The sequence below is a fragment of the Anser cygnoides genome, chromosome 3 (assembly GCF_040182565.1).
Source record: "Anser cygnoides isolate HZ-2024a breed goose chromosome 3, Taihu_goose_T2T_genome, whole genome shotgun sequence".
NCBI classification, from domain to species: Eukaryota; Metazoa; Chordata; class Aves; order Anseriformes; family Anatidae; genus Anser; species Anser cygnoides.
In genome coordinates this window covers 66,068,004-66,084,541 of record NC_089875.1, presented here as the reverse complement: position 1 = coordinate 66,084,541, position 16,538 = coordinate 66,068,004, and the positions used below count along the sequence as shown (strand labels likewise).

General features: G+C 38.7%; 1 protein-coding gene across 6 annotated transcripts in view; it reads left to right on the top strand.

Moving 5' to 3' along the window:
- The window catches only part of TPD52L1 (TPD52 like 1), a 55,518-nt gene that overhangs the window by 13,813 nt on the left and 25,167 nt on the right, over positions 1 to 16,538 (top strand). For all 6 annotated transcript variants that reach the window (XM_066994326.1, XM_048065515.2, XM_048065514.2 and 3 more), the window contains 2 exons: positions 7,488 to 7,603; positions 13,431 to 13,579. In XM_066994326.1, the coding sequence (XP_066850427.1) occupies positions 7,488 to 7,603; positions 13,431 to 13,579 (265 nt within the window). The remainder of the gene's footprint in view (positions 1 to 7,487; positions 7,604 to 13,430; positions 13,580 to 16,538) is intronic.

Below are 16,538 nucleotides of genomic sequence, written 5' to 3'. Positions count from 1 at the left end.
TTAAATTTGTAAACAAGTTTTTTCTAATATTAAATAAGATGGAGTTGTGCATACCTTGCTTTGCTGTTAGCTGCAATGTAATGACATGGCAAAAGAAGCTGTAATGTTGTTTTGCTTAGTCTAAGAGTTACACAATTAGAAGATGTTTTCTTCCTTTGATATGAATGCTAAATAACGAGGTAGGTATGCTATTTTTAACAGGTCATGAAACAAAAAATTAGAGCAGTGAAAGGACTTCAATACTCGACTGTTTTGTTAGAGTAAAGGATCATGTTCTATTTATTTCTCTGAAATAAACGTTGGGGAATGTACAAAAGCAAAAAATTGTTGTTCTTGCCTTTAACTTTATTGTCACCGTGGTTAATTCAGCAGACATCACTGCCAATAATGTGTTGTTGCATTTTTGTTTTTGTTTTAACAAGGTCAATGTACAAGAATTAGCCTAATAGTTATACTGTAATAGTGCCTTTAATGGTGCCTCCCAGAGTTAAGCCTTGATCGAGCTTCTTTGTTGAGCCTGATAGTAAACAGAAGAAGTACAGAGAAGGCAGCGAGGTCTTGTTAGCTGACCATGAGAGATGGTAGGTTCATAGAATAGGTTCCAAGATTGCTTCTGCTCCTTTGATGTCGTGTGATTTATTTTTTTTTAATTTTATTTTTTTCCCCATGAAAGAGAATTGCTGGGCACCAGACACAGCAACTAAGATTGAGTTCAGGAGAAATATGAATGATTTGATCTGGACAAGATAGAGGAGCAAGTAGATGCTAGTAAGTGGTGCTGTGTGGACTCACCATACCTCTAGCTTGATGTGCAACCTGTTAGTGGCCTGCTTGAATGAGATTTGGAGAGCCTTTACATTAGATGAATTCATGAAGGTCAATGCCTAAATTATTGTTCTGCTGGGAAAGGACACGAGATACAGGATGCCATGGATTCTAGTGTTGTCTGGTAATCTGTTAGGTAAAGCTCCAAATTCATCCTGGGAAGGTTGCAACACCTGTGCAAAGTAAAAGCCATTCAGTCTCCCAACAACCTCTGCCATTCTATGCAGGTGGAAAGTTCATTCCCAGGTCCAAATCTGGATATTGGTATGATTTTGAAATTATACCAGCTGTGCATCTGAACAAATTTAATAACCTTAACAATCCCAGTTTTTCCTTTTATAAACCACAGCTAGAAACAGGGCATGGTATGTGGTGTTTCTTGGAAAAGTGGGGAAGGAGAGCTGGGAATGCAGCATGAATGCAATTCCTCCAAGAGGAAGCACATGTATCCTAGTTGGGAAAGGGAAGAACATTGGGAACCTCAGACCAATCCAGACCAGTCTTTTCATTTCTTTTTTTTTTTTTTTTTTTTGATTCTGCTGTGAAATATCCCTCAAAATTAGATTTTAATCTCAGCTACTTTCAGCTCACTCCCCGAAGTGACCAATACTCCATGGCTCGTAACTATGAGCTGTGCGTCCTTATGAGAGCAGTACTTGTGGGTGGGTTTATATGACACCCTTAGAGTGTACTGGAGGGTGATAGGCTGCTTCTTGGAAAGCTGCCCATGGAGGATGGCTCGGTCATCATCAGACACTCACAGTATTTCCCTCTGTGTGGAGGCTCTAGTTGCAAATATGAGAGATGGCAGAATCTATAGAGAGAAAGCAATAATTGGGAGAAATTTTCTGCTATCCTTTGCAGAGCAGTACATTGCAGAGATGCCCACAAACTCTGAGCAACTGGTATATACCTTGATCCAAAGCAGAAGTTCAAGGCTCAAGAGCAGTATATTATGTTGTCATAATATAGATGCCTGAGCTGATAAACATCACTAATTACAAGAAAGGAAGTCTACTGATGCAGCTGTAGCCTGAATTTAAGCTGGCTGATAGAGCCATATGTTGAGCTCCATTTCAAAAATAAATATATCCTAATTATAACAACTCTGCTTTTTGTAGCTATGTAATCGATGGCATTACTAACGCAGACCTTGACTTCCATTCAGCAGGATTAATCCATCAGCATAATGCATCGCTATGGACTGGTCTGGGGAGAATCAGATCTTATGGTCATAGAATTACATGAGTTTCAGGCCAGTGAAGTCAGTTTGTCCTGGTTTCTGCAGGGACAGTTAGTTTTCTTCGTAGAAGCTGTATGGTGCTGTGTTTTGGAATTGGGAAGAGCACAGTGCTGATACCAGAGGGATGTTTCAGTTGCTGCAGAGCAGTGCTCGCACAAGCCAACGCCCTTCCTGCTCCTGGTGCTGCCCGGCCAGCGAGGAGGCTGGGGGTGCCCCAGGAGCTGGGAGGGGACACGGCCAGGACAGCTGGCCCAGGCTGCCCACGGGGATGTCCCACACTGTGTGGTGCTGCGTGGAACAGTAAAACTGGGGGGTTGGCTGGTGGGGGGGTGGGTAGGGGGCTGCTTGTGCGCTGGCTGGGCATTGGTCCATGGCTGGTGAGCAACTGCATTGTGCGTCACTTGCCTTGTATATTCTTTATTATTACTATTACTTTTTTTTTTTTTTTTCTGTCCTATTAAACAGTCTTTATCTCAACCCACAAGCTTTTACTTTTTTTCCTGATTCTCTCCACCATCCCACTGGGTGAGGGGGATTGAATGAATGGCTGTGTGGTGCTTAGCTGCCTGCCAGCTTAAACCACAACACAGTTAACTTTAACAATCAGACTAGGAATTCTAGTAGAGTAGGGTTATTTTAGTGTGTCTACTTTTGTGAGCATGCAGTTAAAACAGCTTTAGTTTCCTGCACATAAAACCAGTTGGCAAGTTGTTAATAATGATTCTGAGTAGGCATTTATTTGTCACTTCATGTGGAAAACTGTTAGCTGTTGGGAAATTTTGCAACTTTGAAATTTTGTGCTTTCTAACTTTTGTCAGATAGGGTCCTCACTGGAAGTTAATAAGTAATAAGTATTTCTCTAATTCTGTAAATTAGGAGAAGGAGTAACTTAAATTAACTCTATAGCTTCCCCATACTTTCTGTGGGCTGTTGTGAAAGCAGAGCCTTGAAATGTTACCTAACTGGATTTGTGACCTCCCAACAAGTGGTCTTTTTGTCTGCGTCTTGCACAACCGAAATAGAAGCAAACCATTCAGGGCCTAGGATTCCACTGCAAGGGAATGAGACTTGACAGGGTCTCCAGAGGCTTGAGAGCAAACATGGGTAGTTTAATAGAAAATAGCCTGCCTGTATATTGCACAAACTGTTCGTTGTGGTCATATAAAATAGCCATGGGTTAACTGATATTTTAATAAGCAGCTAGTGATCATTTGAATAGTATTATTTAAGGTAATCTAAAGCTAAAGGAAAAGATGAGACATCAATAACTGTGTAGATATATCAATGTAGTATGTACCTATATAGATTTTGATATATTTAATTCCAGGTGAATTAGAAACCAGTTAAATTCTTTCTACTGCCAAAGAAAAAAAAAACATGAAACAACCAAGAAAAGCTCTGTGTTGTATACTTGGTTGCAGCAACTCTCTATAAAGTGTATGTCTGTACATGCATATAGGTGAATGTCAGCATTAATAAAATGCCTTTTTTTTTTTCTTGGGCAAAGTACATAATTGCTGGAATTCAATGTACATGATGAAGTACAATAATGCAATGTTATCCTAAAATTCTAGCTTTAGGTGACTAAATGCAGCACTTTATGTTGTAGAAAAATAATAGGCTTTAACTATTTATCTGAATCAACTCATCCTTGTATGTGTTTTTCATGAGTTGCTAGAGTAAGAGTGTTTAACAAGACGTATAGCTAGATAACTAACACACTAAATAGGGTCCTACCTCATTCCTTGATTCTTAATTACTCAGGCAGTTAATTGGAGAATACAGGAGCTCACTGAGATTCCTAATTCTATTATGCTTCTGTATCTGGTACATCTGTAACCGATGTCTGAAAGGTGTATTGCTACCTAGTTGAAAGGACCCTACAGGTAAGGTGGGGTGGAAGCTGCGCTTCCTGCACAGAGCAGAAGGTGGAAGAATGCTTTGGGCTAGTATGAATGCTTTGTGCTCAGCAATACTAGCAATAGGAGCTGTTTTACTACCAAAATCAATAGTCACCCTTACTTGTATTGGTGTGAATCTAGCTGCAGGTTCCTGTTCACCCTGGGGACTACAACGTTAAGCTGTTTTATGAGTAGGAAAATCTCTATAGCATAATTTCCTGTGAATCAAGCTAATGCTGCAGTTTCCCCAGGGGCTGCGATGAACTCCCCTGGGTCAGATGCCGTAGTAACCTCACAGGAGGCGTGCTCTGGTGGAATGGATGCCATGGTGCTCAGAAGAGCAAACCTGGCCATTTTTTCTGTTGTTGTAAAAGAGATACTGTGAATGACTTTTGTTCTCTGTTTGGTTTCTCAGATATCTCATAAAAGAATGAGCAAATCTAGTATTCTGTCCGTCTGTGAAATCACTCTAAATCTTCTCTACCAACTGACTGTTTTCATCAAGCTTGTTGTAAAAGAGCTCTAACGCTGTCTGAAGTCTAATACAGGACTTAGTGGTTATTAGAGGAGAAATAGGGACAGGCACTTAAGTCAAAAAAAGAAAAGAAGGAACAAAGTCTTGTGAACCCTACTTGCAGACTGCCTTCCAATTGCTTGTGGACACTAAAATCTCTAGGGGTTAAGTTCTTTTATTCTTTATTCCTCCATTTCCTAAGCTGAAGACTAAGAGAGACAAACTAGAGAGAGGGAATCTGTGAGGGCAGCCCCAGACACTGAAGAGATCAGGTCAGATTCAAGAAAGGAGTTTCTGTTGCTCAAGCAGGGAATAAACTGGGAAGTTCAGATGAGGTAGCACCGGAACTGGAACATCCTACCTGTGCTGATAGGCCTGCCCCAGGACTAAAGTGGTTCATCATAAGTGGTGAGGGGATACCAGTGAAGATGTCCTCAGCATAGAGAGGAATGGCAGTGGAAGGTGAAGTTGAAGACTGAAAGCTGCTTCTTTGGGGGGGGACAACAAAAAACAACCAAGGATCATGAGAGAAAGGCAGAGACTGAGAACAGCAATGGAGGAGTCAGAGAGTAGGTTGCTAGTAGGTTCCTTGTACTCATGTGAGGAAATTTAAGAATTGAGACTGGTTGAAAGAAGACCAAGATGCACAGTATGGTGGAGAGATTTTCAGACTGAAAGTCTGAGGTGACTGAAGTAAAGCCGATGCAGGACAGTGACCATTAGGGAGGACTGTGGTAGAGTCTTTAGAAAAACGGTGGAGGTGGAGGGATCAGACTAGATTTTAGGGGACTTGAGGCTTGTATGAGAAACAAGATCAGAATTGTGACAGGCACTGGGTAAGGTTGCAGAGGATCATGCAGAAGATTGACGTGCATGTGCATTTTTTTTGGAACGGATTTTTATTTCAGTAGTATTTTGAAGATCAAACTTGACCATTTGGTCTAATTAAATCTTACTCATTCTTTGGTGATTTTGGTCCATGCTGGCTTCCACATATCTGTCTATCCATTGTCTAACAGTTCTGGCCTCTTTACCTAGGCAATCCCAAACTAATACTATCCCTTAAGTACAGATCTGTCTCCTTCTTAGCTTAAGTATCAGCTGGTCCCAGATCTCCTCATCTCATGTCTTCTACTAATTCAGCCCCAAGACTTTCCTTAAGGGTTTTCAACCTTAACCCTATTGGCCCTAAGATTCACCCCAGTATTTCCAAGAGCTGCTGCTCCCCCATCTGTGAAGAAAAGGAGACTGCTGCCAAGACCACAGGGGAGTAAGTTTAGCCTGATTCCCATAGCAACTCTGTTAATCCTCAAAAAAAAAAAAAATCAAACAATTGTGTTTAGGATGGAGTGGGGCTAATAAAGGTAATTTGGGAGCATTCCTACTGAATAAATGTGCTTTTCTTTTGTTGTGACTTTGGCAATGTAGGATGTCCTGGCAAGTTGATTTTTGGGTAATAGCAAAGGTAGGAACTTCTTTTAAATGCTTTCTTCTTTTTAAAACATTTTGTGCCTATGGGTGGTGCTCAACTTTTGCATATGGTGCCAGACAGGGGATCTGCACCTGCGTTACTTCTCTTTATCTTACCACTCATGGGAGGCTGTAATTAGTAAGACTGAGTTTGCCACATTGTGCTCTGCGGTGAAGCTGCTGCTAAGAATCAAATCTGTTCTATTCTGTTAAATAGGAGGAAATCCAGGTACACTGTGGGAGTCTATATGGAAGAAATGATGAAAGGCTTGAGGGAGTTTTGCTTTCTTCTTTTTCTTTCTGCATACTGAATGAAGTACTCAGTTTCACATTGTTGAATACTCTAGGCTTGCTGCTTGTAACCTCTACTCCCTAATGTCAAAACTTAGTTAAATTCTAATCTCTGTGGAAAAGAGTATACAGACCTCCGTGGAGGCCTAAAATAAGTTGGTCTCTCCTGTATTAAAGAGCATACAGATGTCAGGAGTCATCTGAGATGGCTGGTTAGCCAGCTGAAGGACTGAAATATAGGGAAAAGTGCTGTTTGAGATGTAGCCAGGAGGAAAATTTTCTTCTACAACAGAAACAGATTAAGAACTTCAAAACAAATTCTAAAGGAGAGAGAATGTTTTCTGTTATGTTTTGCATTGTTTTGTTCGCAGACAATGAAGAATGAGAGTCTGCTATTGAGTGAGATCCCAGCTGCCACTCTTCTCTTCACTGAGTGTTTGGGAGACAGGTTATATTGTGGTTCTTCTGAATGTAATATACCAGTTCCAGGTCTCACAGACGTTTTATGTGAATAGTTTGGTTATCGTACGTACTGATGCTCATCTTGGGACACACAGAAGAAGGTGGTGACTGGAGATATAGTATAATTATTCTCCCTTTACAGGTTTAGATGAGGAATCAAGGTATGTTTCTCTCTAACATTAAGAAATTTGCAAGCAGGAGGTATGGCGTTTCCTTCTGCAGACTGTGTCCATCTGCAAGGTTCTCAAATTGTTGCAGAGGTATTCCTAAAGTAAATCATGGTTGGTAATATACTTCCTATATTGCTCAATGTGCTATTGGCACTTTTCACATCAGTGATCCGCATTAATCAACTTCCTTTTTTTGAAGAAAACCAGTGCTTTTTAGTTACAGTTTTGTTTGGGGTTGGTTGGTTGGTTTAGTTTTTGCTTTTTTTTTGTTTGTTTGTTTTTTGTTTGTTTGTTTTGCTGTGTTGTTAGAAAAAAAAATCTTGCTATGGACTAGTGAGATCCAAGGTGATTGCCTTCTTGGAATGAGTGGTGCTTTAACATATTAAATTGCTTTTATACATCAGTTACCATCTAATACTTCCAATAGTTTTTCAAAAGTAAGGAGAAACAGAATCCACATGACCTTTAGCAGGAAAGCATTGTTTTGTTGTTCACTTCTTTTTTTTCCTAGTGGGTGAATATTACATCATTCTTTGATTTTAGAGGATGACAATATTACAGCTGAAATAACTGATAGCAGCTGTCTTAACTTTTTAACTCTTTACTTTAAGGTCTGTTGGAAACCCAGGCTTTGAATGAGGCAGATGAAGACATGGTCACTGATGTTGATTTCACCAATATGATCTCTGAAGAAGAAAAAGAAGAGTTAAAAATTGAGCTGGCCAAGGTAATGAATTTGGATTTCTGTGAGTATTAATGTTTCTACTTCCTTTAACTGAAATATATTCATTGTAGGGTGAAGTACACATCATAAAAATTGTTCTTCCTTTAAGTAGAACTATTCTGGGCTATAATGATGTGAAACAATTCTTTTCCTTAGATATTTTTGGAATGTTAGCTATCTTTTACCTGATGATTATGAAGTTAAATATGCCATTTTAGTCAACAAAAGCCATTTGTCTTTATTTATAAACCTTCTTCTACAAAGACTGAAAGGTGTTCCTCTTATCAGATCCATGAAATTGTTGTTATGGTGGTGTGACACCTGATAGAAAAGATTCTTTGTATGGTGCTCAAAGGAAAAGCTGATGATGATGGTTACAGACAAGACTGATGATGATTGGCGTAGCAATTTCACTACGATTCTGTTTTCTTCATCACTGATGCATCTGGAGACGGTTGCAATTTTGATTTGCATTTATTGTTTGCCTAATTAAAGAACTTCAGGACACTGTGAAAAAGTTTAAAAATAGTACTTAATAAAAAAAAAACGGGAGAAAAAAGGTGTGAACTCTGTGGTCTTTTGATTACAAAGGTTAAGGTGATTGTCTAGATTCAGCTTATGATGAGAGAGTGCTCTGTGAAGTGTTTGCTGCTATTGCACATGGAAAGGAATCATCCAGAAGACAGCTCTTTTACTGAGAATAGTTCCTGTATTTTGTATGACAGAAATATTTAAATTACTGTTAAGTCATAATATTAAATACTCTAAGTCATATTCCTAGTGACTCTCAAGTCATTTACCTTTGGTGCTTATTTAGGATTTTCTAGTGAAACAAAAAAAACAAAAGATTTTTTTTCACTTTAATGTTACATTGATCCTTGTTTCTGAGTTGCTAGTTACTTTTTACTACTTTGCTGATCCTGTTACTTCAGTAAATTACAAGAGGAAGCTGAAATTTTATGTACTCAGTTCATCACATAGCAATGAGGTAGGAGTTGCCATGCTCATTATTGGCCTTTTGTCAGGATGAGAGGCACTGGACACAAACTGGAACACAGGAGGTTCTGTCTGAATATCAGAAAGAATTTCTTTAACTGGTGGGTGACTGAGCACTGGCATAGGTTGCCTATACAGGCTGTGGAGCTTCCCTCCTTGGAGATCTTCAAAAGCCACCAGGACATGGTCCTGGGTAACCTTCTCTGGGTGGCCCTGCTTGAGCTGAGGGGGCAAGGGGGGGCTGAACCAGTTGACCTCCAGAGGTCCCTTGCAACCTTAACCCTTCTTTTATTTTCTTCCCTTTTCTGAAAGGGACAGATGAGGTATATTAGAGAAGCAAGGAAGAAAAAACACTTCCTGCAGACGTCTGAGAAAGATATGCTTCTCTCAAGGGAACTTGTCTCTAGCGTTTCTAGTTATATCTTGTGCATGCAGATTCCTGTGGGAGCTGAGAGTTCTCAATGGCTCATGATAGAAATGCTTTAATTTCTGTACCAACATACAAGTGAGAGATTGCCTTTCAAATATTTTTATCTTGGCTGACCTAGAATTTTTTTTTTTGAATTTGCTCACAACAGTTTACTGGCATGCGACTTACGCTTAAAAACAAAATAAAACCAATAATTATGCTAAGAAAGGTTTGGAAACTTCAACTTAGTGAACAAAGTCTATATTTAAGTGAGGCTTATGATTCTTAGGAAAGACTTACAAATACTGGTAAGACTCTTTCCGAAAGAAACCTCTGTGGCAACTGGATGTTTCCTTTTGAAAAGCTGCTTGTCATTACTTTCAAGCCCTGAGCTACCACTACCAGTGGTAGTTTTGTTTTCTTCCATATCCTTATATGTTGGATAAGACTGTCTTTTTGAACCTGTGGGATCACCCTTTCCTCGTATTGCTCTGAAAGGTCCAAATCTTCCTTAATGCTGCAATCACTTAATATTTGATACAATAGAGAGCTGTTGTGCTTGTATTTAAACAGCAAAATAAGCATCTGTGTTGTCTATCTGCTGTATATATTCTCTGTATTTTACCCCTAGTTCCCTTTCCTCCCTGGCATGAGGAGGGGAACTAAAACTACTGTTTTTCTGACAGGTTTCTTGTGTCCTCTTTTCTTCTGCTAGTAGTCTTTTTGTACTGGAAGCTTTTCAGAGCACGGACTAACTCAGTTCTTGTATTTGTAGTGTGGCTAATACAGCAGGGTTCTGACTCTAATCGGGCTTTGGCATTTCTACAATACAAGTAAAATGAATACCTGTTGTAGGAACTTATAACAAGCATGTGAATTAATGAAGGTCAGCCTGGCACTTCAGAATAATAGCAGAAAATTGTAGACCAAAAATTTTATGTAAGGCCAAATGCTTGATTGCAGAACAGATTTTTCTTTTCCTCCCTTGGTGTTAGGAGTGTGGTGCAGTGACCCCTGACCCATGACAAGGGCTGAGATTTTGAGTTATTCCACTTACTGCTGTCTGTAAATAAATCTTTCCATTTATCATTCATCTCCAGCTACTTGTTTCTGCCCCTTGTGCTGCACAGGTATTTGTGCACCTCTTGTCAATGGATATAGGAACTGATGTGACTGAAAACAGCAGCTCTTATTTTTAGTCTGATGGCCTTTACATAGTTCAGTTTCCTCTGATGAGGAGGGCTGTGCAAATGCCCAGAACAGGATACTACACATTGGGTGGTAGTGTGGTAGGAAAAAAGGATGCTTAGTCTAACTTAGAAATACATGATTAATTATGCTGTCTTGTGTTTTCTGCTGGGGCCCCTTAATATTTAATCATTTACTGCCTTGATTGTTAAAACTAGCATAATAAATATTCAGCTTACTGTTCAACTTAGCATTCAAGCCTTTCATCTGTATACTTACAAACAGTAGCTGAATCTTTCCACCTCTACATTTTACATAGTACTATGTATGTTTCACAATACAGATAATGCTAATTTACATAATTCCTTATTAATAGCAGTTTATCCAAAATGTTCTGTTTTACTGCCTAAGTACTTTTTTTGGAGCTGTTTTGTGAATGTCTACTTAAAAAAACGGGAAAGGGTATATGTTGGAAAATTAGTTGCTGTTTTTTCAGGCATTCCACCATCTTAAAAGGATGTTGAACTCCTTAAAATGTACAGAATTATAGAATCATTTAGGTTGGAAAAGACCTTCAAGATCATCAAGTTCAACCATCAACCTGACCTACCAAGTCCTATCAGCAAATAATTTGCCCTAAAATAATCAAGAAAGGCAAAACAAAGGAAAATGCTTTCTTGTGTTTCTGTGCTGAAATTCACTGTCTTCCTTCCATATTATTAGTCAGTTCCAGATTTCAGAGAGATGTCTGTTTTTGTGGATCTGTTCCTGAGATCAGACCTTTGTGTGATTTACATGTTACTCGTGTCAGCTACTCATGGGAACTGTAATTTCTTAGGTGGTCAACTCTTTTTGTTTTTATGCATGATCAATACAATAATACAGGAAAGGAAAAACAGTAATAAACTGTGTTTCTTAAGACCACAAAAAGAGAGAAGGGAACATTTTCCCCATAGGATGCATCTGTATTCTTCTGATTGTTGCACTTAGAAAGAAGGAAAGCATAAGGACTAGAAGCTTGTGTTTCTGTTGACTTCAGCCCTGTTTTCATAATACAACCTGCGTTTATAGTAATGGACTTTTCAAAAGTGCCTAAACAGGTGATTCCTGACTTCCATGGGAGTTAGGTATGTAACCTGCTTAAATGCTTTCAAGATCCCACTATACCTCCCTAATCCTTTCTACCTACTTCTGTTTTCAATCACTAATATCTGAGCACTTCAGGGAGGCCTTGTGTCCACCATTAGTTTAAAATGATGGAACTTGAGGAGGGTTTTGTCAGTTTTAAACCAGTCTCCAATCTCTACAGGAAAATAATTTGTTATCTTTAATACCGTCAAAAATGTTAATGGTTGCTCCATTGAGCACAGGGTTAATGCTTGCGTAGGGCTTTACAGCTTTGTGTGTCTATTCAAGTGAACAGATGGAAGGATATTTTAATAGAAACCTTCAAATGTTTACATATCCAGGTACCTACTGATCAGCCTAGTGCTACCCCAAATGGAAAGCATTAATGTTAAATTCTTTAACAGTGTTACTCAGGCAAACTTGTGAGAAACAAATAAAGGGAGTTGCAAACTGCCATCTTCGGTGTGCTGAAATTTGTGATTTCTCCTTTCTGTAAGAATTTTTACCAGTTATCCTCTCAGAATGGAAACTCATGCTGCCTTCTTGACAGCATTTCATTTGCAGGTTAGGGATATAATCGAGCATAATGGATATGGGGAAAGGATAAAGCAATTTTTGGTTGTTTGGTATTCTATCAGTGAAGTGTTGGCATTACAAGACTTGGTGTATGCTGCTATCTGCTTTGCTGAGGTTATGATTTTGCTTTGTGTTCATAGTCTTGCTGCTTAATTTTCCTGAGCTCCTTGAATAATTTAGATAGCAGGTAGTGACAAAGGAGAAACTGATAGCTGGTGAACTAAAGGGTGAGATTTTTCAAAGGACAATGAGTTTGCAGCCAGTTTTACAGGGAAGCAGAATGCATGAGTGTGTAAGATAAAAATAATGCTGGTATTGACATCCTAAATATAGCCCTGGAGGTCACAGCTGATTCTACTGCTGCTTGCCTCATTCATTCCCTGCAGCCTATGGAGTTAAATCACAGGGAAAACTGTCATTCCAGGGAACTTAACATAAGGTAATCAGACACGTTACCATATGTTCTCCTATTAACACATGGAGGAAGGAGCACAGTTGGTAAGGGAACTTAAAAACCTGAAGTGAAAGGCAGCTGCTCTCATGTCACTTACCCTTGTTAACTTCAGTACCTCTGAGTGCTGCTTGCACAATTGGCTTAGGAGGCTTCCTAACGAAGAATTCAAACCTGTGCTCGCAGGAGTGCTGTCCAAGGGATAAACATCCTGAGTCAATGGCAGACTGTTTCAGTGGTCCCTTTTCTTAGTCAAGTGTTCTGGTCATTGCCATGCTAAAGCTCAGTTTTGGTTTAAATATGATTGAAATAACATCCACTGCAGGGAGAATTGTTTGGGTTGTATGTCATCTTTACAACTTGAATTTACGTGGTTTGGTTAATGACTAGGAGCTCTGAAAACATTAATTTGTTGTGTTTTTTGAATGATTCTATACTTCAGGTAGTGCCTTTACATTAACAGTCTGCCTGCTATTTATTTTTATTTTCAAGTATGTAAGCCTAACCTATAGGGATAAAACGTGATACTTTTAACTCATGTGGTATAATATGATTTATTTTAACCTGCTCCTATGAATTTGTATCAATTTTTATATAAGTGTGCAAGACTTAAAAAAAAAAAAAAAAAAAAAGTGCAAATTTGAAGTTAAAAGCCTGTGCATTGAGAGACGGCTACCTGAATTATTCAGTCTTCTTTTGTCCTGCTGATTCCCATTCTACTTGTGAATGAAAAGCTGATGTTCAAGACTCCTGATGCTCCTAAGGCAGATCTTGGTCAAGCTGCTGAATAGTGAATTCCTGACTGGAGAATTCTCTCTGTCTTAAGAGGTGCACGGGTACAGTAGTGCACATGGGTGGCACAGTTAGAGTAAGTTACTCAGAGCAGTAGTGTCAAACATGATCTGGATGTTTTTGCTCTACACAAGCTCTTAAATCTCTGCCTCTCTAGTCATCTACAAAAATAAAATAAATAATAAAACAAGTTTGTGTGAGACTCATTTAATCTCCTGGCATAGTGTTTATTGTGCTGTGAGAACAGGCTAACGTGTCTCTCCTTTCTCCTCCCTCTTTGTTTCTCTCAGCTAGAGGACGAAATTTCAACTTTGCGGCAAGTATTAGCAGCCAAAGAAAAGCACCTGGTTGAAATTAAACAAAAGCTTGGCATAAGCCTGATGAATGAACTGAAGCAGAACTTTAGCAAAAGCTGGCATGACATGCAGACAACTTCTGCGTGAGTACAGACTGCACAAATTCATTGTGATGTGTTGTGTAGCATGTTGGGGGTGTTGCTTTGATGAGCCCTGGTATGAAATGTATCAATAGGAATACCTGCCAGAGGGAGTAGGTGACAGGGACAAATATGTCAGGCTTCTCAGACCAAGGAGACCTGAAAAAAAAAACCTTCCACAGCAGCAACATGCTTTGCTACTGTGTCACACCTCACCCTTGCAAAATCACAGCAAACTGAAACTCTTATGGAACTGAGAAGGTCATCTGCATGTCCCATGACACGTTCCTACAGAGTCCTTACTAAGGAGAGAAAGAATCCTTCTTGATCTCAGTGCGTTATATTTTTTGAACTTCCAAGACAGACAACATAAAAGAAAGACTACTAAAATATTAGCAACTATTAAAAAAAAAAAACAGTACCATCATCTGAATTCTAAAGAATAACTGACAGAATCAGTTGATGTATGACTGTTGAATTCCTGATTTTGTAGGTCCAAAAGAAACAACAAAATAGATCTTGGGGTAACTGTGCTATCTTTGAGGTTTTATTAAGTCCTATGTATATCAAGTTTTTTGTTATTTGCCAGCATTGTGTTCTTTGGTAAGCTGCATATCCCAGCCTCGGTTTACCACTGTGCAGTGTGGGTAACTAGTCCACAAGAGTTCAATGAAACTCGTCTTGTATGTGTAAGCAGCTTTAGGTTCCCAGGGTGAAAGGTAATGTAGAAATGTGAATTGTTACTTCACTGCTGCTGTTGAAATGCTTTTAACTTGATTTTTTTTCTTCTAGAACAAGACCAATTATACTGTGGCAGTCTGTGGTCTAACCCAGTTACTGCCTTCCAGGAAGGTGCATTTGAAAAAAGTCTGAAATCTTGGGTGAGGAAGCTGGGGAGGGATGTTATTTGAGTTGCATCTTGCTGCCAAGAACTCTTAGCACAAACCTTTTGTCTAGGTTAAAGAAGGAGTTAAAAATACACATATGGAAATAGTGATAAGACCTGTCCTGAATCTTACAAAAAAGTGTTTGAGCCTGGAATAGGTAGTGTTTTTTCTAAGTTTCAAACACGTTCTGTTCTGTGTCAATTATGTAAAAGCTGATTGAGAAATAGAGCATCACTGAGAGAGATGACAAATAAAACTGTGAATTCCGAAGCTGCAAGAAGGCCGTGATAATTACTGAGGGGTTGGTCTCAGCTAGTACTGATCTTTATACTTATAAATATGAAAACACCATATTCTATATTCCTCTAAAACTTTTTTTTGGTCCAAATTAATAACAACATTGGTAGAAAGAAGAACTTAACTTTCATGAAATGCTGTCTGAAAAGTTACTTTTTTTTTTTTAATTTTATTTTTTCGCAATTGACAGCTGGATTTGAGACTCTTAGGGAGAAGCAAGAGTGAGTTTCTCCACACCAGAGGTGAGCTGGGTGTCAACAGCAAGGCAGGTAGGGCAGTGGCACCACCCACAATGGAGCAGTCCCACAGGACCCAAAGAAAGAGAGCAGAGCAGGTCCAGTAATATTAAACACGATTTAGCAGATAGCAGAATTTCAAAATTAAAAACTATAAATTTAAAATTTTTACCAAATTCTAAGACAACTTTTCATTTTCCCTTCACAGTGTTGACATTTTCCAGAAGGATAAAGAGACTTTAATAGACTTTATTAGTATGGTATCTGCTACTCTTTAAGATGAGCTTCAGAAACAACGAGCCAGTAGGTGCTCAGTGTCCACCTCAAGGCCACCAGTGTTTAGAACTGAGCAGGAGGAGTTCATCTGTGCCCTTGAAAATCCTGTTATCCATAGTTCAACTGCTCTGTAATTCTGACTGACACTTACTGTACAAATCATGGTAGTTCAGCATTCTTAAGAATAGATGTGTTAAGTAATAGAGGTGATTCATCGTTGTTACACCAAAATAGCAATGGGGTAGTGTTACTCACCAATATTCTCTGATTTAGTAAGGTTGAAAAGCTTGCTTTAAAAAATAAAAGTTCAAAATATTTACATTCCTTTATTTTAGGCTTCTAAATCCACAATTAGTCATTTTAAATTCCAAAGAGATGTGTTTTTAAGGAGGCTAGTTTTGCTTTCACTCAATCTTACTGGGTTTTGTAGTAGCTGTGCTTTTCTAGAAATTAAAACCACTTTTCTTTAATGGAGAGCTTTTCAAACCCACAAAGAACAATTAGGTGCCTTTTTTTTCCCCCTTAGTATTAATACTCTTTTAAAGCCCTCTATTTAGGGATGTATTCTTAGGGCTAAAGTGGACTTAGAGACTCAGTACCTAACTCAAAGGATGGATGCCACCTGGAATGACTGAATGTAAACTTGAGATCCTGATTATTTTTAAGCTTTTACAATTTAAAAGGTTGGCCAGGTAGTTTAAAAGTTAGCCTAAGTATGGTTGGTATGTGCATGTCAGGAATTATCATTAAAGAATTCTGTTATGATTAAAAAGGTTAAAAAAAAAAATTTGTTTTCATGCAAAGGAAAGACAGAGCTTGAGGTCAAGTAGACTAATGTCCTTCATTCAAGATTATGGCAGGCTCAGCATACAGTTCTGCACAAAGTCTGTTTCCCTGTCATTAATGCATGCTTTGGTGTATGCAAAAGCAATTCTAACCACCTCTAGTAAGACTTTTTATTTGCAAAAGTAATGTGCAGCTTCTCCTGTATTAAACCATTTTTTTTAATCAGCTTTGTTTTTCTCTAAAGAAAATCTGTAACGTTGTTTGCATTTTTCAGTCTTCTATGAAATATACATGGAAGTCATTCACTTATGATGTTGACCAGTATCATAATACATTTTTTATGCTCCTTGTTCTTCTGCTATTCTTCAATGCGCTGATATTTAGTATAGCGCGTGTTAGGGAAGGTAGCAGGCTCAGCTGGTATGATTTCCCACACACAACTTTTTTAAAGATCAGGGTTTCAGTGAATAGAGGTGGGTG